The sequence below is a fragment of the Leptodactylus fuscus genome, chromosome 9 (genome assembly GCF_031893055.1).
Source record: "Leptodactylus fuscus isolate aLepFus1 chromosome 9, aLepFus1.hap2, whole genome shotgun sequence".
Taxonomy (NCBI): Eukaryota; Metazoa; Chordata; class Amphibia; order Anura; family Leptodactylidae; genus Leptodactylus; species Leptodactylus fuscus.
In genome coordinates, this window is record NC_134273.1 from 53,502,791 (window position 1) to 53,529,587 (window position 26,797).

The window sequence follows — 26,797 nt, forward strand, 5'->3', positions numbered from 1 at the left end:
ACTTTCCCAGGAAATACAGCAGTACTATACAATATATCATACAGTATAATAGGTGGGTCTCCTATTACAAATTCTATATTGAAACTCAAGAGCTACAAATTTTGCCCACTAAGAGGAAATACCTGGAAAGAAACTACAAATTCAGCAAACTTTCACTTTGATAATTAATTTACTGTATATATTACAGATCATGATGCAGCAACTGGAGGATCCCCTCAAAATGAAATAAAACTCGAAATGCAAAAATGGTTACTACAATAAAGCATAATGCTTTATAATGGCTTCTTACCTGGCACAATAAAGAGTTGCTTGCTTGGTTTCAGAACTATTCCTTCCTTCAGCCAACTTATTAAAGGTAATGGAAATCCAGTTACTTGACATGTTAGAGAAATGGAGTTATCTTCTACAATAGTGACGTTTTCATAGAGGCTGCCTATTATTCTTGGAGGAACTGCAATGGGAACACAACAGTGTACAGTACAACTTATTCTCACATAACTTTCTACATATTTTGGTCATGGTATTGGAGCAGATTTACTAATACTGTCTAAGCTATAGACAATGCAAACTCAGACTAGACAGTCTTAGACTAGATTCACATCCACGTTGGAGTCCGACTGAAATTGACGGAGAGAAAAGTGCTGCACAAACTTTTTTCTCCATCGGTTTTAGTATAAAATGCGACAGACACCCGGCGGACCCTATTATAGTCTACGGGGTTCAAAGGTGTCTATGGGTTCCGCTTGGGTACCCGAACAACGGCAAGGCCAACAGTAGTGTGAAATGCTGTTTGATAAATCTGACTGTCTATTCTAACTTTATACCCATTTTTATTGTCTTAGACTTTGGTGTATTTTCTGGTCCACAGTGTCACAATTTAAGGCAAATTTTGTAAAATACACCCCTTTGTCACTAAATCATGCCCATTTTCTGTAAAAAGTAGGAAATGTATTAAAAAAATGTCTAAAACACCTCTTAAAAGTGGAACAATGCATTTTAGACAGTTTTATGGTGCAAATTATTCCAGAATTCTGGCACATTTTGCTTGGAAATCTCCCCAGTGTGATTTATGGTAGAATTCTACTAATCCTACTAATATTATAAATGTGAAAGTTTGGATGTTTGGATGTTTGTTCATCAATCATGCAAAAACGGCTGAACAGATTTGAATGAAATTTGACACATAGATAGTTTGTAACCTCAATTAATACATAGGATAGTTTTATCCCAGTAAATAACATGGCTTCACGACTGTTATGAATTTATGTTCACATACCATATTAAGCAGCTCTTGGCAGCAGCTTATCTCAGAATCTATAAAGCCAGGTCTGTTATCTCTCTATGTAAACATTCAGCTAACCCTCAGTGGATTGTGTACACGTATTTACATATTATCTGATCTGCTCCAGGCAACATGCTGACACACTAGATGAGAAAACAACTTTAATCCAAATTGGCAGTTTGCTACTTTTAAACATGTCGGGGGAAAAAAGAAAATCTAATTTGTTGCAAAATTCTAAAACAATGACAGCTATGAAGGTAGCCAGAAGTCAACAGAGTTCTCCTCAAGCGGAGCTGAGAGGGATCATCAGCGCCAACAACACGCTCATAATATGGCGTCCAGTGAGCTGCTCAGATGCCGGAACAATCACAGGCACGGTGTGAGGAACAAGTTCAGCTGCAGGACAGCTTAAGAACTGCCAAAATGCCGGAGCAGGCAAGCCATCGACAGCAGCAATTTGCTGAATATAGGCGGATCATCGACGCCAACAACACGCAGACGAAGTTGCGGGCAGAGGCTAGTAAGGAATAATTTTAACTATTTTTTCACATTACAAAAATAATTCAACAATTATTTTTCCATAAACAGTTCCAGTCTTGTCTTGTTGTATCCAGTGCTACAGTTTAAGAAGAAGGCCATACACATAAGTGAGCTGTCAGCCAACTATTTGTTCACTTGAAATCTATTTTACCCAATTTTCCCATTTTAACTTGATGTTTCGTGGCCCTAATTTAAAACACTTAACCGGAAACTATGTGTTACTATGTGTTATCTATAATACTGGTCTCTTCTTATCTTACATACAGTAGAGGTCTTTGGGCTCCAGAGTCTGGTAGCAAATGCTACCTTTGCACCGCCTATCGCTACACCCCTACCACAATACATTAATAGCCAGACACAGAGCTAACAATCATCTGATGTGTAGAGGAAGCTTTAGTCCAAAAAAACAAAAATATCCTTTTTCTCATTTTAAATTTTGCATTCCCTGTAATTAAAAAAATGTAGGAATTTTACCATTGATGTTCAGGTTAAATATTTTCTCAGCACTTCCTGCCACATTCTCGACAATGCACATATATCGACCAGAATCCATTAACTGTGCATTATTTATCTAAAAAAACATAAGTATTGGTTAATATGTGGAATGAAATTGTCCTATTGTTCATGGACATATATCATGGTAATACACTCCTCAGCATTGCAACAGAAAGAAGGAAAAGTCTTGGAATTTTGAGAAACCTAGGGATCAATAGACACGTTAATGATATGTAAATGATAAAACGTAAACAAAATGGTAAAATGTTTAGAACACTTTCATTTATACAGTATTGAATGTAGGGGCCATGCACAAATCATCAGTATTGGCTGCTGTCAGCTCCCTTTGCAATTGCTAGGGCTTCTGATGGTCAACTCCATTCTGATGAACGTAGAGCTGGTTCTATACTGCTTCGTGTCTTCAGAACAGAAGGCATCAGAGGTCCCCATAGAGGTAAGTACATTCTGGTGCAACCTTGGCCCCACATCAGACAGCACACTTTGTCATGTGTGTGGAGCCTAAGGTTACACCTCCTTGGCATACTTTGAATGAGAACTTTGGAGCACAGTATCACATCTTAAGCTATACTCCTTTTTATGCCACCCATGTTCCTTTCGCTCTAAGGCTCACCCTTCTTGAGTTTCTAAAATGTATCATAAATATGGTGCAGAACAAGTAGGCCATTTTTTTTTGTCACAAATTGAACTCCTAAACAAATGTTATAAAACTAGGAAGTCTAGGAAGCCACAATATCTATATTTTACATTTAGAGTTAAAGGGGTTGTCCCAACTCAAGGATCCTATCTATACTGGTAGCTTATGTAAATTGAAGACTTTTCCTAAATATATTGTTTTAGAAATGCTGCTTTGTTTGCCTGCTATTTGAACTTATTCCTCCCATTGTTTATACAGCGTTGCCATAACCATGGACCTGTAGATCAAGTGACGTCACTCACTGCTCTTGCCAGCAGGACAATCCATTCAGCTAACATTGAGTCCATTCTTTACAAGCATCTGCATATTATTTGATGTGCATAGGTATTGTGATCCTTCTCAAACCCATTCAGCCAGCTGGGAGGGAGGAGCAGGTGGAGAAATACAGGAAGTGAGAAGAAGAGATTGCAGGAAGACTGCTGAAACTGGGATATGGAAAACCCCTTTAAGTTTAGCTATTTAGTATATGATTTGAGTACATGAGCTGAAACAGTGCTCAGGTATCTCTGGTGGTCCCCTAAAGAAAGAAATGAGCAACAGCGCACATGCTGGGCATGCTGGGAGATTGGGACCTCCTATCAATCAGCATGTTATTATCTATAGTATCGATAAGGGATAGCTTCAAAGCTACTTCTTGGACACATACATTCATGTCTTTATTAAAGATGTGTGAATCTCCAGATACATATAAGACATACTACATATATAATGTTACAAACCTGCAGGTATCTTCCAGCAGATAAAATTTGGTAGTGTTTTCCTTCCTCAATTATTTGCCCATCTTTCTGCCAGGTGATTATTGGAGTAGGATGGCCTTTCACACTACAATTCAGCAATACTGTCTGATTTTCTAAAGATGTAATTTCCTCTGACAAACCTTCACCGATATCTTCAAACGTTGGAGGTACTAAAGAGAAATGATAATGTTATTATAAGATCTATACATTTATCACATTGAATATACCGTATATACTCAAGTATAAGCTGACCCGAATATAAGCCGAGACCCCTAATTTTACCACAAAAAACTGGGAAAACTTATTGACTCAAGTATAAGCCTAGGCGGGAAATCCACCATTGTAGATAAAGTCTGGTCATGTGCAGCTTAGTAACTACATGGGGATCATAATAATAGCAGTTAACCCCATCATGTCCGTCACATTAACCCCTTGTGTGCCTCACATAAGAGTTACTGATATGTGGGACATATGGAGGTAATAATTAGGTCTCTTCATAAATAAGGTCCTTCATTAGTACCCTCATGTGTCTCACATATTAGTAACCCTTATATGCGGCACACAGGGGTTAATATGAGGGACATGATGGGGTTAACTGTTATTAATGTGAGGCACATGGCGTTACTGAAACTAAATTAATAACCCCAAATGCCTGACATTAATAGGCAGAGTAACTAAAGGAAGGTCCCTGTGTGTGTCACTTTACTGTAGCTTCCTCTCCTCCATACAACAGACATCTTCCATAAGACACAATCAATCCTGGCCACTCATCTGCAGGGTAGATGCTAAATCCTAGTGTGCTAAAGGACCTCTGATGACGTCATGACCATGTGATCGGACTCTGGTATGGGCGGAGCTAGACTCAACCTTATCTGCAGATGTTACATACCAGTGGCTACAGGACCTTTGATGACATCACAGTCACGTGACCTCATGACAAGCCAATCACAGAGCAGTAGCACTAAAGGACCTCCCCCTTCCAGGTCCTTCCAGTTTTCTGTGCTCCGTGGACCCTGACTCATGTATAAGCCGAGGAAAGCTTTTCCAGCATGAAAAATGTGCTGAAAAAGTCGGCTTATACTCGAGTATATACGGTAATAACAGTGCTGAGAGTTTTAGAAAATTGACTGCAATATTCGTGGTACTACTGAAACCAACAAAAAGGCAAAACCCTTGAAAAACATACCCACACAATATACATATTTTGCATTCTTTGAGACAATACCATGAAAATCTGAAACAAACCATGTAACTTTTCCACAATGTGTGGCCTGAGCTTTAGGCTAAGGTCACATGTTACAGAAATGCAGCTAATAAAGGCTGCAGAATAAAATGCAGTGGAAAAAAACTGCAAAAACACTTGTGCTTTTCACTCATTTTCTGCTGCATTTTATATTTTTGCCTCCCCCATACCATATAAGCCTATGAGAAAAATGTAGCATTTCCACAGGTAAAATTAACATTCAGAATTTTTAAAAACGCTGTTTTCCACTGCTGTTTTTTCTGCAATGTGGGGGTCGGATTACACAAGCCTTAGGAAAAGCTGCAAAAAACTACCCAACATTTTGAAAATGTCCTGCAGATTTTCACCTCCGTATTGCAAATGTAACTATTTTGCTTAGGTACAATATGTGGAATTTTTTGTACATTTGTCATAGAATTGTGATAACATCCACAAAATGAATAACTGAGCTTCTTTTATGATTATGTGAGTTCATCTCATAATCTGCAAAATAAATATTTTATACCATTCTAAAATGTTTTCAGCACAAAAAAAGCATTGTTCTAAGAAATATCCTTTATAGACAGTCAGTGTGTTATCATCTTTGTAATATTTGTCACACTTATTATACATGCATATACCATATCATATCTTATTGAGAATAGTAGACAGTTAAACAGTGGAACAACTAGAATCAGCAATACTTACATAGTATCCGAATATTGTAATGTAAGGAGTCTTCTCCTGCCTCATTTACAGCAACACAAGTATATAATCCAGCATCCTCCAGATGTGTCCTTGCTATTTGTAAACTGTGACCCCCTGGACAGATAAAGGTTTACTAAGACATGTATAACTCTCATTGTACACTGATATCATATAATACATTTCCCTTAAAAAATAGATTTATTACAATATCTTCTTTCTCATTTTTAAAATTAGTCATTTTCTTCCATTTAATCCAAAGCAAGAGAAGGCAAGATTCTTTATAACACAGGCTTTTCTGATTAAGGTTAAGGCCCCATGGGACATCCTGCGGCAAAAAAACGCTGTGGGAAAAACTGTGGTGGCAAAGCATCACAGTTCTTCCCGCAGCGCTTTAGACAGAAATTTTGCAGAGGTTTCCTCTATGGACTTTCTGTTTCGATTATACCTATGGGGAAACTGCCAGCATTTTTGTAGGTACAATTGACATGCTGCGATTTCCAAAACCGCGCCAGTTTTGGAAATCGCGGTGTCTGCACCGCGGTTTTCACCGCAAAGTGGACATGGGATTCCCTAGAATTCCATCAACTTTGTCCTGACTGTAAAACACTACAATTTTTCCCACGGCGTTTCGGTCATGGGCAAATCGCGGCATTTATGTACTGTGGAGCCCCGGCCTTAAACTAGTTTTGCTATCAAAGATTCTTCTTTTTTTTTTTCCAAATCAGGAGGCTCCACCCACCAACTGCACAGACCAGGTTTTTTTAGCCATTTTCGAAGATTTTGCTTCATTTGATTTATTATTTTCAATATTCAGCAAGCTTAGGGAGAGTTCCAGCAAAGGATTCTGGGAAATTATGCAAATTCTCATGTTCCTATTGGTCTATTCTTCAAAATGGCTGCCAGGTAGGTGGTCCATGTCAGAAAGTAAGCTCCAGAGGCATGATCCCCTGTGATACTAACTGGCCATCACTAATTTCTCAGCTGGTAATGGTAGCATAGATCACTGTTCGCCAGGATCACCTAAAGGGACATCTTTGTCAGAGCTTAGTCTGAGCATCTATAGATCTTTAAGTGGGTTGTTTAGGTTTAGAGAAACATGGCTGTAAAAACAAATAGCACCACTCCTGTCTATGGGTTGTGCTTGGTATTGCAGCTCAGTTTCCTGCCATCAAAGATTCTTGTCCCCTATCCACAGTCATTGGAGCAATAGTCACATAAGCACAACTGCTTGATTCACAGTGAGGAGGCCCCTAATTTCTGAGGGGCCCAGTTGTTAGACCCCCAGCAACCTGTAGTGATAAGACACTTAAGCGCTGTTCTATGCATAGGGAATACATTTCCATAATGAGAATTTATCAGAATCCTTCATACTATTCTTAAAGTCATTAGTACATATAATTATATCAATACTATGTAGAATTTACAGTACTGTACCTGGTAATATGAGCACCTTATCATTGGAGGTAAGAAGGCTACCATCCTTATACCATGTGATGGTCGGAGGGGGCACCGCATTTGTTTCACAATACAAAGACAGGGGGTTGTTGACAATAACATCTTTGTTATCTCCATTTCCAGATAGCATATTACTGTCAGCATTCAGCAGGATTCCAGATAACTTTGAAAATGTTGGTGGAACTAAGAAATAAGTAAAGTACATTGACTCATTATAACTTCCGCATAATTTTTTAAGTCCCCAAACATCAAATCAGGTTAATAAATAATACAATACAGTATCAATGATGAGCTTAATAAATGGTATATTCCATATAGATTTTATTTTGCATGAGAAAAGTCACCATATCTCTTTAGATCTTCAGGGAGTTTTGCATTAGAAATCAGCAAAATCTTTTTACACAACTATTTGCTGGAGAGTATTCTTTACTTGGATGGGTGAAGAATACTCTGATTCTTGATTCTGTGATTCTTTGATCATCCACCACTGTTGTGTTCTATGGATGTTGAAGACTTTTTTGAGTTCTCAAGCTCACCAATGCTTTTTTTTTTTTTTTTTGTTTTTTCCCTATCAATATGTCGTTGGAATATGGGATGGAAATCCATGCAAACACAGGGAGAATGTACAAACTCCTTACAGATGTTTTTTTTTTTTTTTTTGCCCTTGGTGGGATTTGAACATCAGGACTCCAGCGCTGCAAGGCTGCATTGCTAACCACTGAGCCACCGTGTGACCCCGCCAGTGTGGTCTTTTACCAGAATGTATCAAACTGTTGATTTGGCCACTCCTAACATTTTCGCTATCTCTCTAATGGATTTCTTCTTTGTTTTCAGCCTTAGGGTGCATTCACACTGAGTAAACGCTAGCTTATTCTGAACGTAAAACACGTTCAGAATAAGCGGCGTCTAAAGCAGCTCCATTCATTTCTATGGGAGCGGGGATACGAGCGCTCCCCATAGAAATGAATGGGCTGCTTCTTTCACTCCGTGCAGTCCCATTGAAGTGAATGGGGAGTGCCGGCGTGTACGCTCCGGCATGAGCAGAGCTTGCCGTATACGCCGGCACTCCCCATTCACTTCAATGGGACTGCACGGAGTGAAAGAAGCAGCCCATTCATTTCTATGGGGAGCGCTCGTATCCCCGCTCCCATAGAAATGAATGGAGCTGCTTTAGACGCCGCTTATTCTGAACGTGTTTTACATTCAGAATAAGCTAGCGTTTACTCAGTGTGAATTCACCCTAATGATGTTTTTTGTTCGCTTCCATTGAGAGCTCCCTTGCTGCATGTTATGGGTTCACAGCAACAACGTCTGATTGCAAATGCCACACCTGGAATTTACTTCACACCTTTTATTTGCTTAATTGATAATGGATTAATGAGGGAATAGCCCCTGTAGCCCATTGAGATAATTGTCCAATTCCCTTTGGTCACTTGAAAAAGAAGCAGTTACCTATTACAGAACTATAATTCCTAAGCCTTTCCTCCTATTAGGATGTGAATACCCTCAATTTAAAGCTGAGAGTCTGTACTTTAAGCTCATATTGGTTATATAACTGGATCTTGAATATGTCTTGGTAAACAGCTAAAATGCCACAACTTGTGTCACTTTCTATTTGTTCAGAGTCTGAACACAATCTAAGTATAGCAGAGGCAACAGGGAGGTATGACGGACCAAACATAAAATCCATTAAATTACATGGTACATAGATATGTAAGTTTACATTTCAATACACTTTAGGGAAAATGTATGAAGACTAGCACTCCTAATGTTTTCATAACCCCAAAGTCGGTGGAGGCTGCTCCTCATTTATTACGAAGGGCAAACACTTCTTCATAAATCATGCCAGGTTCTGTGCCTAGAGGGGAAATGTATGCAGTTCATAGCTGGGTATATCTCCCACATCAATTACACCAGATTTCTGATGATAAATCTGGCTCTGCCCCTGCATTCCCTCTCCCCACCCCCTTTTCAGAGAAGAAAATTGGCATACAAGGAATAATAAATCACACACAGGACTAACCTTGCACAATGACGTCAAAGTCTTTTTCATCGTCACCAGCGATGTTGGATGCCACACAAGTGTAACGGCCAGTATCTAACAGCTCTGCTTTATCAGCATGGAGTTTATAGCCATCCACCTGTAGGGGGCTCTCTGAACCAAGAGGCTGTAATAATAGAACAAATACTGTTTAATAAGGTTTATTAGAAAATGGCTGTTCAATGTCTGGTGAAATACAATTTTAGCATGTATCATCTAATAATATAACAACATAATGGCTAGACATATATTTCCTAAAATCTGTATGTATGGAAATTGGAGCTGCTATGTTTTTTAAAGGGGTTTTGAAGATCTAAAATCAATAACTTATCTTTAGAATGAATTATTCATTTGAGTTCTATGGTGGTCTGACCCCTAGCCCCCGTACTGAGCTGTATTTAGAATACTGAACAACTGATTTCTAATTTTAACACTAAAAATATGTAAACTGGTTTTTTTTTTCACCTAAAGTGACAACACCTTTAATAACAGCACAACCCCTTTAATGAAATTAGCAGAATGGTAAAGTTGTACACATCTTACTCAAGGAAAATAATTGCATGAAAACTCCAAGAAAATAATCTGTTTGTAACTGATTAGAGATGAGCGAGTACTGTTCGGATCAGCCGATCCGAACAGCACGCTCCATAGAAATGAATGGATGCACCTGATACTTCCGTTTTGACGTCGGCCGGCCACTTAACCCCCCGCGTGCCGGCTACGTCCATTCATTTCTATGCAAGCGTGCTTTTCGGATCAGCTGATCCGAACAGTACTCGCTCATCTCTATTACTGACCTGTCCATCTTTGTACCATGTGACCGTGGCCAATGGGAATGCCTTCACTTCACATTCGAGAGTAAAGTCTGTGTTGACTTTCACTTTCACCTGCTTGGAATATGTTCCAGTTCCAAAAAGATCGTCTTTTTTAATTTTTGGTGGAACTACAAAGAAGAGGAAGAGTTAAGAAGTTTGTTTACATTAACTGTTATCTTCTGCAATTATAATTGTATAGGTAACTATACCATAGACTGTTAGGTTATAATGATGCTCATCCGCCCCGGCCTCATTAGATGCAATGCAGCTGTAGCTTCCAGTGTTGTCTTCTTGAGCCTTCAAGATCTGCAGAGTGCGCCCTCCTAGATATACCATCACAAAGGTTAAAGAGAAATTAGATTTGTTCCAAGAAATACCAAGAGAGGTGAACTCCACCATACTGATGTGTATTGAGCGCTATCACTGTTACGTACATTTAAAGAGGATCTTTGAACCCTCTGCCAACTCCAACTCTTTGCATTTTTTAATAGGCTCTGTTCCATTTATTCTGGCACAATTGGCATCCGGCCCCTATCATTCATGATAATTCCTCACAGTTACTTCCAGAATACAATATGCTAATTAGGGTCTCTACTCTCTCAGGTGGGCAGTCCTCAGTAGGAGCAGATACCCAGGGACTGTCCATCTGACAGTAGACAGTCTAATAGGTAAAAAATATGCAAATCTATTCCCCAGGATGTAATTAAGAGAACAGTGCACTCTGTACGCCGCCCTCTAGATGGGTGGCGTACAAAGTGCACTGTTCTCCTAATTACATCCTGGAGAATAGATTTGCAAATTTTTTACCCAGAAGCCCTAGCAGAGCAGGAATGACTTGTAAGTCTCCGTACTGCCTATGTAGGCACACACTCTCCCTAATGTGTACGATTATCCCCTGACCCTGGTCTAATAAGTCTAATAGATGCTGAAACTAAAAAACAGGAAACGTAGGGGCTACAGAAAAATGCCAGACTCAGTGATACAACATGTATTAGAGGATGCAAAGAGTTGGAGTTGGTGGAGGTGGTAAAAGATTCTATTAAAGAGGAAGCCTCACCCGGAAGAATTCTTATATTATCCTTTGAGTAGACTTGAAATCCATCTCTATACCAAGTTATGGTGGCAGGGGGATGGGACTGGACATCACAGGATAGTGATACTAAGCTGTGAAGAATCACAGATAGGTCCTCAGGGGAGTCTTTACGTTTTGCACCAAGGATTGTTGGAGAAACTGTAAAAAAATAAAAAATGATTTAATTAACTACAGATGTAGCAAAGTTTAACTTGACATCATCTGCAGCACTTTACAGACACTGACAACACTGTCCCATTTATGGCTTGCAAACTAAATTTCCTATCAGTATGCCTTTGGAGTATGCAAGGAAACAAAGCAAACATAGGAAGAACATACACACTTTTGGCAGATGTTATCTGTGGCTAGATAGGACTTTAGCATTACAAATCTACTACAGTACTAACCACTGCTGAGGCAAATATACAATATCTGTATTTTATATAAACATGTACAGGTGTAGCAAAGTATAACTGACACGGAAAACTTGCTGCAGCATCACAGAATGCAATGACAGCCATTGTAATGCCAATGAAGGACTGAAGGGGTTCAGTTAATATTCTGTGCCACACTGTTGCTAAAGTTTTATAGGGGAATTTCATCTGGGCATGTATGGCTATATTCACATTAAATGCCATAAATGCCTAAGAGAGGTGGACCCCCTCTATCTTGAGTATGAGAATCCTTTGACCCCCATCTCATGGCCACAGTGAGTGCACATGGGCCGCTCTGTTCACTTGTACAGGAGTTCGGTAGATAGCTGAGGCTGCCTACTTGACTTACCTGTTTTTGGAACTCCTGTACAAGTTAATGGAGAGACCTGTGTATGTGTGTTTTCACGATGGCTGCGTGACTGGGGGCATATTATCTGAAAACAGCCATAAATATTCAGATGATAATACATCTTTAACTTGTGAGTAAACTTTGCTACATCCATACATGGCCTCTTCAGAAAACGTGTGATTTATGACTCCACAAATAACATGGGGTTACTCCTGTATATAAAGAAAGATGGATATAAACAGGATCTGCCAGCTATCCTGATATGTCTGCTTAATTCCCCATAAAATAACAATTAGAATTCTAAATTTATTATTCTTCCTGGAAGTAAAGTGTGTGTCTACACTGAATGAAAATATCCAAATTTTGCTAAATATCATATGCATTTCCAGTTGGAGTAACAGAGGAACAACACATAGCAGATCTCTAAGAAGAGATGTGCAAGAGTTTTATACAGAATTCATTTCTTTTATTTAAATACACCCACATTTTGTAACTGAATTTGTTAAAATAATCTAATAATAAGCAGGGTGTTAGGGAATTACTAGATGAGCAAAAGAGGAAGGGGGATGACAGAGACATTGAGTCCTAATACTGAACCCATCCTCAGTCCCTGCCTATTTGCCTCAACTACCCTAGGCGATAGAGAGCAACTGGGTGACAGTCCCTTCCTATCATATGAGTGAGAACACAGAACGTAGACAAGACAAACAAAAACAAACAGGTGGTCAGGGTAGCTGAGGGACGCGGAACCAGTCAAGCAGCAAAGTACAAAATCATAATCCAAGAGTTTAGTCACAAGAAAAGCCAAGGGTCAGAAATATAATTAGCAATCAGGATAGAGCCAGCATGCACAGAAAGGCAATAGCAAGCATTAGGGAGTGGGCTGGAAAAGTATATAAAAGAATCTGTCCTACAGTTGATTGGTCAGGAGGAAGGTCAATAAAAATCTACTAATTTAACTCCGAAATGACCAAAGTAACTAGAGCACTGGCTAGGCTGACACACAGCAATGAATCCTCAGCTGTGCTACAACAACAAGTGCAAAGGATCAAAAATGGACCAGCCGATTTGTGCGACTGGAGAATGGCGCAAAGGACTGAACAGGCAAATATGTTAAACAGGGATTAGCTATGTACTTGCTATTTTAATATGGTACTTGCAGTGTAGTGGTGATCCAAGAGTATATTAAACTGCTAGTAGGGGTCAGAAACACGTGGAGTCCTGTATACCACTCAGTGGCACATTAGTCCATGTTGTTGTAGGGTACAGTAAGCTGTTACTGCCTCTGAGGGTGAATGCTATGGATCTACAATAAATTCATTATGTATTATTTTGGACACCTTCTGAAAATGAAAATACAACTCACCCATGACACTGAGACTAAACCTTCTGCTTTTATCGCCTGCTGAATTGGAAGCAATGCAAACATATGTTCCCGCATCTGATACCGTGGCACCATTAATGTGAAACGTCTGTCCATTATTGCTGAGTCTATGGTGACTTTCCAAATGTAAAGGTTGCCCATCCTTTACCCATGTTAGCTGTGGTGCTGGGTTCCCTGAATGAAGATATAGGGTTACAATTCATTACAGATTTATGAGTATTTAAATAGTAGAACTACAAACACATAATATACAGTGAATCCTCAATTCATTGACAGATCTATAAAAAGAAGCAGAATACAGTTTTACCTGTCGACCCTAAAACTGTCGGTGTTTGTGCTTGACACCAATATATTAGAGGTATATATCCTCCTGTACTAGAGGTATATTAGGATAACAAAGCAATGAGCAGACATTTACATTATATATTACACAGTACTATGATCAGGTTTCTAACCAATTTACTTCTGAGCAGTGGCGTAACTAGGAATGGCGGGGCCTCGTGGCGAACTTTTGACATGGGTCCCCCCCTTTTGACATGGGCCCCCCCCCCCCAACCGACACCAACGCCGAAGACCTCAACCAACCCACTCCTCCGCACTCTATTATGTCCCTTAGTAAGCCCTGCACACAGTATTATGTCCCTTAGGAGCCCCTATACACAGTATTATGCCCCATAGTGGCCCCTGCACACAGTATTATGTCCCTTAGTAAGCCCTGCACACAGTATTATGACCCTTAGGGGCCCCTGCACACAGTATTATGTCCATTAGTGGCCCCTGCACACAGTATTATGTCCCTTAGGGGCTCCTGCACACAGTATTATGTCCCTTAGTAAGCCCTGCACACAGTATTATGTCCCTTAGGGGACCCTGCACACAGTATTATGTCCCTTAGTGGCCCCTGCACACAGTATTATGTCCACTAGTGGCCCCTGCACACAGTATTATGTCCATTAGTGGCCCCTGCACACAGCATTATGTCCCATAGTGGCCCCTGCACACAGCATTATGTCCCTTTGTGGCCCCTGCACACAGTATTATCCCCCATAGTATCCCCTGCACACAGTATTATAGCCCATAGTGGACACTCATAAAAAATTATTATACTCTGGGGTCTTTTCACACCGCAGAGTATAATAATCGGAGACCCGGGGGAATAAAAACATAAAAAATTACTGTTTCTTACCTGTCCCCCGGCTCCTACGCTGTCTTCTCCGCTGCCGTCCATCATCTATGACGTCAGACATCACATGACCCGGGAAGCAGGCTGGGTTCATGTGACGTCAGAGACCTCAAACAAGTAGGAAGGAGGCCTGGCAGGATCATGGAGAGGTAAGTAACAGTATTTTTTACGTTCCCTTACCTCTCCTGGTCCACCCATCATTATACTCGGGGGTCTGCAAAGACCCCCGAGTATAATGATAGTATTTGTGGGGCCCGCAGTGTCACTTACCGATCCCAGCGCAGCCAGGATCAGCAAGTAAATAGGGCCCGTAACGGCCTATTTAAAAAAAAACAAAAAAACGCAGCGGTAGCGGCTGTCACTGGGCCCCCTAATGGCCCGGGCCCTGTGGCAGCTGCCTCCGCTGCCTCTGCGGTAGTTACGCCACTGCTTCTGAGATACTCCCTTTCCATACCCTAAACGCGCCACTTGTCTTCCCTATCTATCCTGTTTGGATGTGAAAAACCCATAAACTTATAATGATTGAAGCTGGTTTCAGCCATCCCATTTCAGAGATAGCTGCTTGTTACACAGGTCATTTGTGGAATATCCTGTTGATATGTAATAAAAGTCTGACATGGGAATATTTTACAACGTCTACTACATGTTACCTTTTACCGTTAAATTGTAATATCCTCTGGCAGCCCTAAAGGTTATTATAGGTTTGTTTCTTTGGCCAAAAAAATTGTTCTGTTATTGTAATATTGTGTCCTGGAAAAGCTATTTACTGCTTATGGTTTGTAAGATCACTTAAAGAAGTGTATTCCAGAACACAACTATATGGGAAAAAACTGGGGAACTGTCATAGGTAATGCATAACCATGTATACAATGAGGGATATGGAAAGTTTTATGCTTAGAATCATCATTGCAGTAGAATAGGTTGATGTTACTCTGTACACATAATAACATAATGTAGAAAATCTAACAATAAGATGAAGTGGAATTACCTGTTACGTCACAAGAAAGGGTCACGTCACTTTTCTCTTTTACCTTTACATCTTCCAAAGTCTTCCCAGGAAATCTCGGTGGCACTAAATATAAATGACCACATTATAGACAACTGCAGGCTGAATGGTTATACAATGTAATGACAATGGGCTTGGTTTCCTAAGTGACATATTCTGAGTGTGTTGAGTTTTTGTAAGTATAGTCATGACAAAAGAGCACTAAAGGTAAAATTATATTTAATAGGAGTATTTAACTGATCCAGGGAAATGATCTGCCCATCATCTAGAATCCAGGAGTGTTCCCCATGAGACAAAGCTAAACATTTACCTAGTACATTTAATAGAAAGTTTTTACTCCTCTCTCCAGCAGCATTTGTAGCCACGCACCGGTATCTTCCAGCATCCGAAAGTGCAGTATGTAAAAAGCGCAGGATCATACCACCTGAGATTTAACAAAATTCAATCCATTAGGAAAGAAATTCATTTTTTCCTATTTGTTTCCAGGATTATTTGTCTGCACAGGCCCAATCTTTGCTCATGAGAGCACAACTCAATGATATATTTATTATATTATCAGTTTATCTTGCTGAATAGATAGATAGGTCTTATATATAAGCAAAAAAAGCAATTTAAGGGTCCATTCACACGGAGTAACGTGCCGCGTGATCTGGCACGTATACGGCGTGTGAGACTTTGAGCGCCGTAAAAGCTCCCAATGATTTCATGCAAAATCACGGCCGCAAAATAACGTGGCGTATACGATCCAGGCTCCCATTGAAATCAATGGGATCTTTTACGGCGTTCAAAGTCTCACACGCCATATACGTGCCAGATCACGCGGCACGTTACTCTGTGTGAATGGACCCTAAAGGAAATAAAGCCAAAGACAAAAATGACAGCATTTTATGCTTGAAATACACCCTTAAGGGACCTTCTCATAGATTAGCAAATAACACATGAGCCTCATAGGAATTGTCAGCTCAAAGGAATGTATTCGTTGGTGATATAACTTAACGGCAGACTGCAGTTTACAAGATCTTGCAAATAATAAGGGAGTACGGTAAGGTTCAGAACATCAGTCACTTGCAGGCCTATGTTAAACAGAAAAGCATCAGTTTAATATAGTCACAGCATATAGAACCTTGACCACCTAAAATACTGATACTGGCTTGGTTATATTCCTGAATTATGCTATTAGGTTTCATTAAAACCAATAATTGATATATAGGGAGCTATCTTCCATAAGTTGACACCAAAGCAAAGGACTTATTTATTATTTATTTATTTTGCTTACTTATATAGTGCCAAAATAATCCACAGCTCTTTACAGACATTATCAATCCCTGTCCTATAAAGGGCTCACAATCTAAGTTCGTTATTATTATTATTATTATTATTATTATTATTATTATTATTATTATTTATTTATTTATATAGCACCATTAATTCCATAGTGCTTTACATTTGGGGGTTACATACAGTACACAAAATATACAGGTAGGTATAATACTAACAATGACCGACTGGCACAGTGGGGTAGAGGGCCCTGCCCGCGAGGGCTTACAATCTATGAGTATGTCAATCAATCAGTATGTCTTTGGAGTGTGGGAAGAAAAGAGAGTACTGTGAGGAATCCTACACAAAGAGAGGGAGAACATACAAACTCCATGCTGATTTATTGGCATATTCCTTTTCTGGGATGTTATGTAGTCATAATAGGTTAATGCTACATTCACATATGCGCCAGAGTATCCTGTCTTCTGGTCCAAAGCAGGACAGCATCAGATCCCGAGGGACCCCATTGACTATCATGGGGATCGCTGAGAGTCCTATTATTTTTTAGCAGTGGACAAAAAAGCAGGTCTTTCAGGATTCTGGGATTTCTGCCAGACTCTATGCCAGAGAATATAAATGGAGGTTCCAACACAGATGTGAACATAGCCTAACAGATCTGAAAACAGGTCAACTTCACAAATTTTTGTAAAAATTTCAAAACAAAGTAAATTGAGTATTATTTATCATTCACAATGATAATGTATATATTCAGTTTCTGGTGATTGGATGTTATTGAGCAGATACGTTACCTGACATTACTTGGGGAGTTTGATCAGAAGTAATAGGATAGCCATCTTTGTACCATGTTATTTTAGGTGCAGGAATGCCCGAGACTTCACATGTGAGTGTCACTGGATTTTTCTCTACAACGCTTACATTTTCATGTTCCTGAAATCTTCCAGAGAAAGCTGGTGGAACTTAAAATACAAATATACGGTTAAAAGAACACAGGTAATTTTTAGTGTAGAAATACTCCATCATACATAAAAGGGTATTCCCAAGCAAAACTGATGGCATGTCTTTAGGCTAGGTCATTGATATCAGATGGTAGAGGTCCAGCACTCAGGATCCCTACCAAACTGTTGTCCTCTGCAGCCACTGCATAGAGAACATAGCTGGAAGCAGATAATTCTGTCCTCTGTGTAGCGGCCATGCTGAGTTGCTGCAGTTCTGCTCCTATACAAATGAACAAGAGCTAAGTAACTCTGCACAACAACTACACAGAGAAAGAACCAACGGTTGCCTGGAACCTTAGCGATTTTTTTTGTTAACCCAATATGCATACAATTATAATGGAAAAAAAAAAAGTTGACTGATGCAGTTCTAGTCTAATAGTCACTGACCATGTCACCATTTTAGTGCTTTTTGCGCGTCATTATTTTTATTGTAATAGTTTTTTGGGGAAAAAAAAAGACATACACATAGTGTCAAAATTGTTGTTAATCAGGAAAACAAAATATATTTAAGCAGGGTAATGACTGGAAAGAAAGGGCAGGAGATAGGCAAAATGAGGAGGAAACCCTTCTGGTCTTGACAGCTCAGCCAGCTGTTGCAGTGTTGTTCTTCCTGAGAATAAAGACACTTTTGAAAGCAGTGAACCACAAATGTTGTCAGGGGTCTGTGTGTTCTGTGTGTTCTCTGTTGTAACATGTAATTTACCATGCTGCCTTTCAGTACTGTCAACCATGTCTTCTTTACTGACACAGATTCTCTAGTAGTCATGTGGCAACCACTGAGAGAGATATTCCTCATATTCGCCATAGCCCAAGACTTCCTCTATTTTCTCTTCTTTATGAGTCTGAACTTCCAGTGTGTTTTGGATGTAGAAGAGGTAAAGGTGAAAGACATGAGTGTTGGTGTAGGTCAGGGGTGCTCACACTTCTTCAGCATGTGATCTACTTTATAAACTGGCAAGGCAAAAGATCTACTACCCACTACTTGTGGGCAGGGCTGGGTTGGGCCTGTGGGCGGGGCAGGGCGTGTGGACGGGGTCGGATGGAGCGTGAGAGCAGGAGACAGCAGCGTTTTGTGGCTGCCCAGGGATCCCCGGTGTCTGCTTTTTCACAGCGCAGGCTGAGAGTTATCTCTGGACACTGGCAGGCTGGGGCTGCGGCAGCCCCACCTGCCAGTGTCCGTAGATGACTCTCAGTCTGCGCTGTGAACAAGCAGCACTCCGGCTCCCTCCATCCCTAAGAGCGGGGAGCTGCTGCTGCCCGGCCTACAAGTGTCCGGAGTGCTTGTTCACAGCGCAGGCTGAGAGTCGACTCTCAGCCTGCACTGTGAACAAGCAGACACCGGGGATCCCTGGCTGCATCCCGCGATCGACCCATATGTCCTTTGCGATCGACCGGTAGATCGCGATCGACGTATTGGGCACCCCTGGTGTAGGTAGTAATGGCAGGGGGTGTGATACTTGTAGCTGTGCTGGTAAGGGCACTAGGAGAAAATATGTTAGGAGGGCATAGGGGGAATCCCATTGCTATGATGAGTCACATAAAATTGTTGAAGATGATATTACTGAATCCGATGATTTTATTGCAGATAAGACCTGACAACTGGGTCAGGGTGACATCAGAGGAAGAGGGTGGTGGCAGCTGCAATAGTAAGAATTCCACCTAATGTGCAGCCCCAACATCTAAAATATCTGCCTGGGGTAGATCTAAGGCAAGCTCGGGTGGTGGAGGCACTGGCAAACACGTTTCCACTGCTTCTGGTTTTGGTGGCAGCAGCCATGTGTGGTCATCTTGCTATGGGAATTTTTTGTGTATTACCAAATAACAAATGGATGACAAGGTGCAAGATCTTCAGGCATATAATTAGCCATGGGAGTACAGGCACATGTGTAGGAACTCTGTCTCTCTATACTCACATGAAATAGTATCACCAGCTTTTTCAACTGGCAGGCTAGACAATAGGCATATTGACAGTGTGTTCCAAATTATTCTTGAAATTCTGTAAATTGTTACTTCGTATAAATGATGTTGATGTGGCATGTGATCCTACACAGGGATAACCAGCAGGATAATTCAGGTTCTTGTCTGTCACCCAAGTGCTGTATTCAGTGTCATAGAATCCTTTCCATTTCAGGAGATATTATAGATTTTTCAGCTGTCTAGCTGGCATGCAGATTCTGTGCTAAAATTTTTCTTGATATTCTGTAAATTGTCACTCCACTCCACTAGGGTTGAGCTGATCTTGAGATTTCAGGATCATTTTTAAAATCTGATTTCCGATCATTTTCCATTCGAACCCGATCCCAATCCCGATCCCAATTCCGATCCCAATGTAAGTCAATGGGATTTTTTTTTAATAATCAAAGATCGGATTTTAAAAATGATCCTATTCACTACACAGCATGGAGTCTAAAAATTGAACACTTTAATTGTTAGACTCCTCTCTGTGTAGTGATTAAAAAAATCCTCTGGCTATTTAGTCCCCCCTGGTGTCCACTTACCTGCTCAGATCACTTGTCCGGTCCCCGCTGTTCTTGCTCCTCTTCTCGCCCTGCTGCCCCCGCCTCCCAGGTTATTGTTACAGACCTAGGAAGAAGGCGGGGCTTGTGGTTTAGGAGAGTGTGGGTGGGTACAGGGTGGTGAGACGGGAGCGAGAACAGCTGGGACCAGAACAGCGATCTGTGCAGGTAAGTGTTACCTACTAGAGATGTTAACTAGTCTCCCATTAGAATGAGTGGATGCATCTGGCACACAGGGGGCTATGGTCCTATGGGACCTATCTAACATTGTTAGCTTTTCCCACAATGCTTGGCCAGTAGCAAAGCATTGTGAGAAATAACCTCCAACCTCGATCTCGCCTAAAAAGATCGGGATCAGAATTCCGATCGCGATTGTGAAATTTACTTGATCGCCGATCAGAATACGATCTTTTCCGATCCCGATCGCTCAAGCCTAAACCCCGCCATTGTTTCTTACCATTTCCAATGATGTGTCATTCTGGTCCCATAGATGGATAATTTTTGGTGACCTTTTTTAAAGAGCCAATTCTTCATCATGTTTCAACCAGTCACATAGCTACAAATGTGTCTCCAAAGTCACAACTAGGTGTCTCCCTTCTAGCTAATTCACTGTTTAGTATTTTAGTCCATTCCTAGAAACATTCCACTCCATATTTCTTATCTCAATAAGTATAGAGTGCCATCCTTTTTTCTCTTCACATAGTGAATACAGAGGGTAGGGGAAGACTCTCCACATAGCCTGTCTGCAAACTATTGCTGTTTTGAAAAAACTGTGAAATCTGCAAATTTCACAGTTTACAATGTAAAAATGAGATCTAGAAAACTATTTAAAAAATAACTTAGAAAGTGAAAGGTATGTTTTTCCATTGTCACAATGGCATTTTGCTTCCTCATATTCCAAAGTTCTATTTAAAATCACCTTAATATAAACCTTCTGTGTATATGACTCTAGTCGTTAGAACCAGAAAGGATTTGTTTTCTGAGACATAAAGGTCTCCTGATGACTAGCTTTAGCTCTCACACCACAAGCCTGTGGTTTCCATGTACTAATCCTTTAGATCCTGCTTGGAGCATTAGAGATTTGGGGGAATACACTATATTATCCCATTACAGCAATATATCATTTTAAACATCCTACTTACCAAGCACATGTAGATTGTACTTTTTATCAGCTTGACCCGCAACATTCACTGCTACGCAGACATAAAGGCCGGAGTGCCAGAGCTGAATGTTCTCTAGATGAAGCTGCCTTCCTTTCTTGAGGAGTTGGACACCATCTCCATTAAGCAGTGCAGTGCCATCTCGCAGCCAGGTCAACATGGGTTCTGGATCTCCTCTGGAGTCACATTCAAGAGTTACATTATTTCCTTGGATTTTCGCAATTTCAATGGGCACTTTTCCACTTTCTGATATAGCAGGGCGAACTGTACCAAGTAAAGCATATTTGATCCACACTCAAAGTTATTACTGCAATGCATAAAATATAATATAATAAATAACATACATATAGCATTGTTAGGCTCCATTCAGATCATGTATTTTTTATATCCATTTAGCAAATTCGTATAGCGGATAAAAAACATGGATGTAAACGGATGGCTACCCATTTACATAGAAATCAATGGTGGAAAAAATAGATCAGTTTTTGTGCATTTTTTGGACAGACACACAAGTATGGTATGCTATGTTATTGTTTCGATAAAAATTTTTTTACAGAAATGGATCTGGATTTTTTTTTTACATTGATCTCTGTATAAATGGATGGCCATCTGTTTGCATCCATTAAATAAATCTACTAAATGGATCTTAAAAAGTGATCAGAACGGAGACCTATCATTATTTTTCTCCTGAACCACTTTATCTCCTACATATTCAAACATACACTGAATGGTCACTTTATTAAAGACATCCATCTAGTAGTGCAGGAGACTCCCTGTTGTCTTCAGAACCACACCAATTCTTCATGGCACAGATTCTAAGTGTTGAAATATTTCTGCAGGAATATTGACCCTTGTAGACAGGATAGATTCTTGCAATTACAGCAAATTAGATAAAGTTACTGACATGCTCCAAACAGTTCATTCATCTTCACCCCAGAGGTGCTCTATATCAGGGGGCATAATACTTTTTTCATTTTGGTACTTTTTTTGTTTGTGGTGCTACAAGGGATGCAATTAAAATTTGGAACATTAAGGCTGGGAAAAACCAATAGGGATTGCAGTAGGTTTCATGCCACAGTTATCTACAATAGCAGAATTGTAAATGGGATTTGGGATTTAACTGTGACTAAACCATGAGTGCAAGTTGACTCGTAACGCAACTGGTAAAATTACTACATTTCAATTATTGCGCTGTATTTTACCAGTGGTTTTAACTAAATTATGTAGGGGATCTCAATAATGGGCTCCTCTGCCTGGAGAGTAATTGGACATTCAGGATGGAGGTGGTCAGTCCTGGGAGTTTGAATGAAACCTTCAACTTTTGTTGCCTTTTATAATACACAGTAATATGTAAGTGTGTACGTTTTTGTGGTAATGACACAGGACAATGGATACAATACTTTGGAAACATAATAGAGGTGTTCGTGAAAAAGACAGTGACTAAACTTAGTAGAAAATTGCCACTTTATTAAAATAACATTTCATATTCTAGAATAGCCCACTATATGTAGATGCATGTATATACATATATACAGTACAGATGTAGCAGAATTAACCCAAATTTCTACAAACTGTTAAACTGCTGCAGCATGGTCTCTTCACAAAGAAGACATCATAAACCAATGAAAAGTAATTGGAAAAATGTATCCTGTGAAATAGGCCATAAGTAAGAAAATCTGATTTGGGGCCAAGAAACCCCTTTAGTCTAAGGCCTGACAGTGAAAAAGCGCTACGTGAAAATACTACGCCTGAGGCACATTGTGGGCGCTTTTCACAGAAAGTCCACAGAGTTATCCTTTGTGGACATTCTGCTTCAATTATACCCATAGGGAAATTGCCAGGGTTTCCGTAGGTATAATTGACATGCTGTTATTTCCAAAACCGCAACAGAAATACAGCAATAAAACCTAGCTAATCTCATCCACACTATTCGGGAAAAAACAGAGCTGCGGTAAAGCTGCTTTTTCAAAAACGCATTTTTGAAAAACACCGCATGTTCATTTTAGCTGCGGAATTACAAGTGTTGTCCCTATATAATGAATAGAGGAAGAAAAATGGAGACAAGCGCAATGCATCTTCACCGCATTTTTCTGCAACTCTTTTAGCTGCAATTTTTTTGTGTTTTTGTGAGAAGTAAAGTAGCTGAAAAACACAGTTATGAAAATGAATTCCACAAGTTAATACCTTTTTAACAGAATATATAATATTCTAAAATTATAGAAATAAGATCACTATTGAATCATTTACCATAAACTGTCACATTGTACTTTTTTGTTGCAGTCCCCGCTTTGTTCATAGCAGTGCAAGTATATACTGCTTCATCCATCTTCACAGCGCCTGAAATCTGAAGGTGACGACCTCCAGAGATATAGCGAATGCGGCCTGACTTATCTGGATTCAGTGGAAAACCTGCAAAACACAAGAAATCATTAAAGTTTTTTTCATACAACCATCATACCTTCAGGGAGCCATGATCAGTATGGGATTCTTTGGCACTGCATACTTGGGCAGATAAGATAAGATAATCCTTTAATAGTCCCACAGTGGGGAAATTTCAATATGTTACAGCAGCATAGTAATAGAGATACAGGATAATACACACTAATATATTACGGAAGTAGACACACATATGCTGAGAAGAGAAGATATATTAGGAGTCCATAGCAGCTAAGGAATGGGAGAGAAAGAAGGAAGGAAGACTTCAGGATCATAATCATTAGTTTTCTGTACGGGGTGATCTTCGCTTGGTCTGATGTAGATTATACAGCCTGGTCGCGGTTGGAAGGAAGGACTTGCGATAGTGCTCCTTCTCACACTTGGGGTGAAGCAGACGGTCACTTACAGTGGTGCCATCAAGGTCTCATACATGGGGTGGGATTTATTCTCCCGCATGGAGGTCACCACTGACAGTATCCTTCTGTCACCCACCACCTGTATTGGGTCCAGGGGGCTCCCGAGGACAGAGCTGGCCCTTCTGATCAGCCTGTCAAGTCTATTTCTGTCCCTGGTTGATATACTGCGCCCCCATCAGGCCACACCGAAAAAGATGGCTGAAGCAACCACAGAGTTGAAAAAGGCCCTAAGAAGTGTTCCCTGGACTCCGAAGGCCCTCAGCCTCCTGAGCAGGTAGAGTCTCTTGTGACCCTTCTGTGCAGCGCCTCCAGGAGGAGCACACCCAGATACTTATAGTTCCTATGTAAATATATAAATATATATATATATATATATATATATATATATATATATATATAGTCAAATCTATTGAAGAATAGATATGGCCATAATAGAACCTATGCAATGTGGTAGTGCTCTGGGGGCCAGCAGTAATGGGTTGCTTTATGGCATTTTTTTTTAAATGGCCGCTACCTATTTGATTATTCCACCTATCCTAGTATATCTTCTCTTCTCAGCTTATCTGTGTCTACGTCTGTAACATATTACTCTGTATTATCCTGTATCTGTATTACTATGCTGCTGTAACACGCTGAAATTTCCCCAAGGTGGGACTATTAAAGGATTATCTTATCCGTGCTCCTGTCCAGGGGCACTGCACAGAACATCCTGACACTGAAGACATTCTTCAGCCTCAGGATGTACTGTATATCACCCCCTGAAGCAGAGTGGGACTGGACAAGAGCAGCGGTGGGTGAGTGAATAATCCAATAGGTAGTGGCCTAATGTGTGTGGGCCATAAAAATGGGGCAATATACTGTGTGAGGGCCAGTAAAGGTGGTAATATACTGTATGGGGGTCAGTAAAGTGGCTAACATACGGTGTGGTACAGTAAACAAAATGTTATATTTATTGGGCCAGTAATGGTGGATTTTTTTAACTGCAAAGGGGGGTGGTTCTAGTAAGGAGAGGAAATGGTCTCTACATTTTGATTAGGGGGCCTAGAGACATTATTTTACTGGGTGCCAAAAAAGCCCCTATGTGTATTGTGTTAATTTTGCAATCAGAAACAGCAAAATTTCATTGTGATAGGATTCTCATGATGTGATGCTTCTTATCTACTTACTTTGGTATGAAACGCATAGTATATCAAGGAATGATAAAACTAAACGTGTTCTAATCATATAGAAAGTAAATACAGAACTCGTAGCTGGTTAAACCTATAAAACTCTAAGTAGATTCATTTAAGGAATGTGCTAACCATTTTTTGTCCAAGTCAGTCCTGGGGCTGGAATACCGCTGGAATCACACACGAGGCTTATTAGTGATCCCTCAATCACAGACACAATTTTTTCTTCAGCTGAACCTTTTATCTTCGGGGACACTGAAAATTGGTAGATATAAGAAATATAATATAAGAAATATAATTATTGTACAGTAGTTCAGGAAATGATTGTTGAAGACATGATACATGGAAACCTCAAGAAAAAATGACTGCAGGGCATATTAGATGTACAGCTGTCAATTTTGACCTGATGCTACCATATGTATGCAGTATATAGACATTTTTTTGGGGGGGAGGGGGCTATAAGTTTAATCAAAACCTAAAAAATATTGAAAGATTGCAGATCGAAGATGAGCTGACTGAGGGAGCCTCATTCCCCATTTCAAACTCCTTTCCCCTTCTCATAAAATTGCCTTGTTTGGTGGTAACTAAGGTTGAGCCGATCTTGACTTTTCAGGATAGATTTTAAAATCCGATTTCTGATCGTTTTTCATTCGAACCCGATCTCGATCCCAATTCCGATCCCAATGCAAGTCAATGGGATTTTTTAATTAATCGGAGATCGGATTTTAAAAGCAATCCTATTCACTATACAGCAAGGAATCTAACAATTGTTAGACTCCACGCTGTGTAGTGAATCACTAAAGTAGCCAGAGGATTTTTTTTAATCCTCTGGCTACTTAGTCCCCCCTGGTGTCCACTTACCTCCAGAGATGGCTGGTCCGGTGCCCGGTGCCTTCCTTCTTCTTTGCTTCGCTGCCACTCCATGCTGCTCCCTGCCCCCTCCCTGCCAGGTTAGGAGAGTGTGGGCGGGTTAGGAGAGTGTGGGCGGGTACTGGGAGGGGAGACGTCACATCTCCCTGCCCTATACCCGCCCACACTCTCCTAAGCCACAAGCTCCGCCTACCTAGCGCTTTAAACACTAACCTGGGAGGCGGAGCAGCGAGGCAAGAAGAAGGAGGGGACCGGAGCAGCCATCTCTAGAGGTAAGTAGCTGCTACAGATGTTTAGTTTAGCCTCCTATTCCAATGAATGGAGGCAGCCGGCGTGCAGGGGGTTAAGACTGTGTGCTGGCTGCTTCCATTCATTCCTATGGAACTGCAGCGGAGCCTTCACACTGAGTATACAGCGTATACTCAGTGTGAAAGCTAAGCAAAGCATTGTGGGAAAAGATCACCAATCTCGATCCCACATAAAAAAGATTGTGTTCGGAATTCTGATGGCGATCGTGAA

At 40.4% G+C, this 26,797-nt stretch overlaps 1 protein-coding gene across 1 annotated transcript in view; it reads right to left on the reverse strand.

The window, feature by feature from the left end:
- HMCN1 (hemicentin 1) overlaps positions 1 to 26,797 on the reverse strand; it is a 222,579-nt gene that overhangs the window by 85,923 nt on the left and 109,859 nt on the right. Inside the window, exons 43-58 of the mRNA XM_075286727.1 lie at positions 25,541 to 25,663; positions 23,635 to 23,796; positions 21,370 to 21,651; positions 17,505 to 17,672; positions 15,749 to 15,862; positions 15,421 to 15,504; positions 13,232 to 13,423; positions 11,068 to 11,241; positions 10,220 to 10,333; positions 9,993 to 10,138; positions 9,178 to 9,322; positions 7,134 to 7,337; positions 5,700 to 5,813; positions 3,752 to 3,939; positions 2,297 to 2,393; positions 290 to 451 (exon numbers count right to left, since the gene is read on the reverse strand). Of these exons, the coding sequence (XP_075142828.1) occupies positions 290 to 451; positions 2,297 to 2,393; positions 3,752 to 3,939; positions 5,700 to 5,813; positions 7,134 to 7,337; positions 9,178 to 9,322; positions 9,993 to 10,138; positions 10,220 to 10,333; positions 11,068 to 11,241; positions 13,232 to 13,423; positions 15,421 to 15,504; positions 15,749 to 15,862; positions 17,505 to 17,672; positions 21,370 to 21,651; positions 23,635 to 23,796; positions 25,541 to 25,663 (2,469 nt within the window). The remainder of the gene's footprint in view (positions 1 to 289; positions 452 to 2,296; positions 2,394 to 3,751; positions 3,940 to 5,699; positions 5,814 to 7,133; positions 7,338 to 9,177; positions 9,323 to 9,992; positions 10,139 to 10,219; positions 10,334 to 11,067; positions 11,242 to 13,231; positions 13,424 to 15,420; positions 15,505 to 15,748; positions 15,863 to 17,504; positions 17,673 to 21,369; positions 21,652 to 23,634; positions 23,797 to 25,540; positions 25,664 to 26,797) is intronic.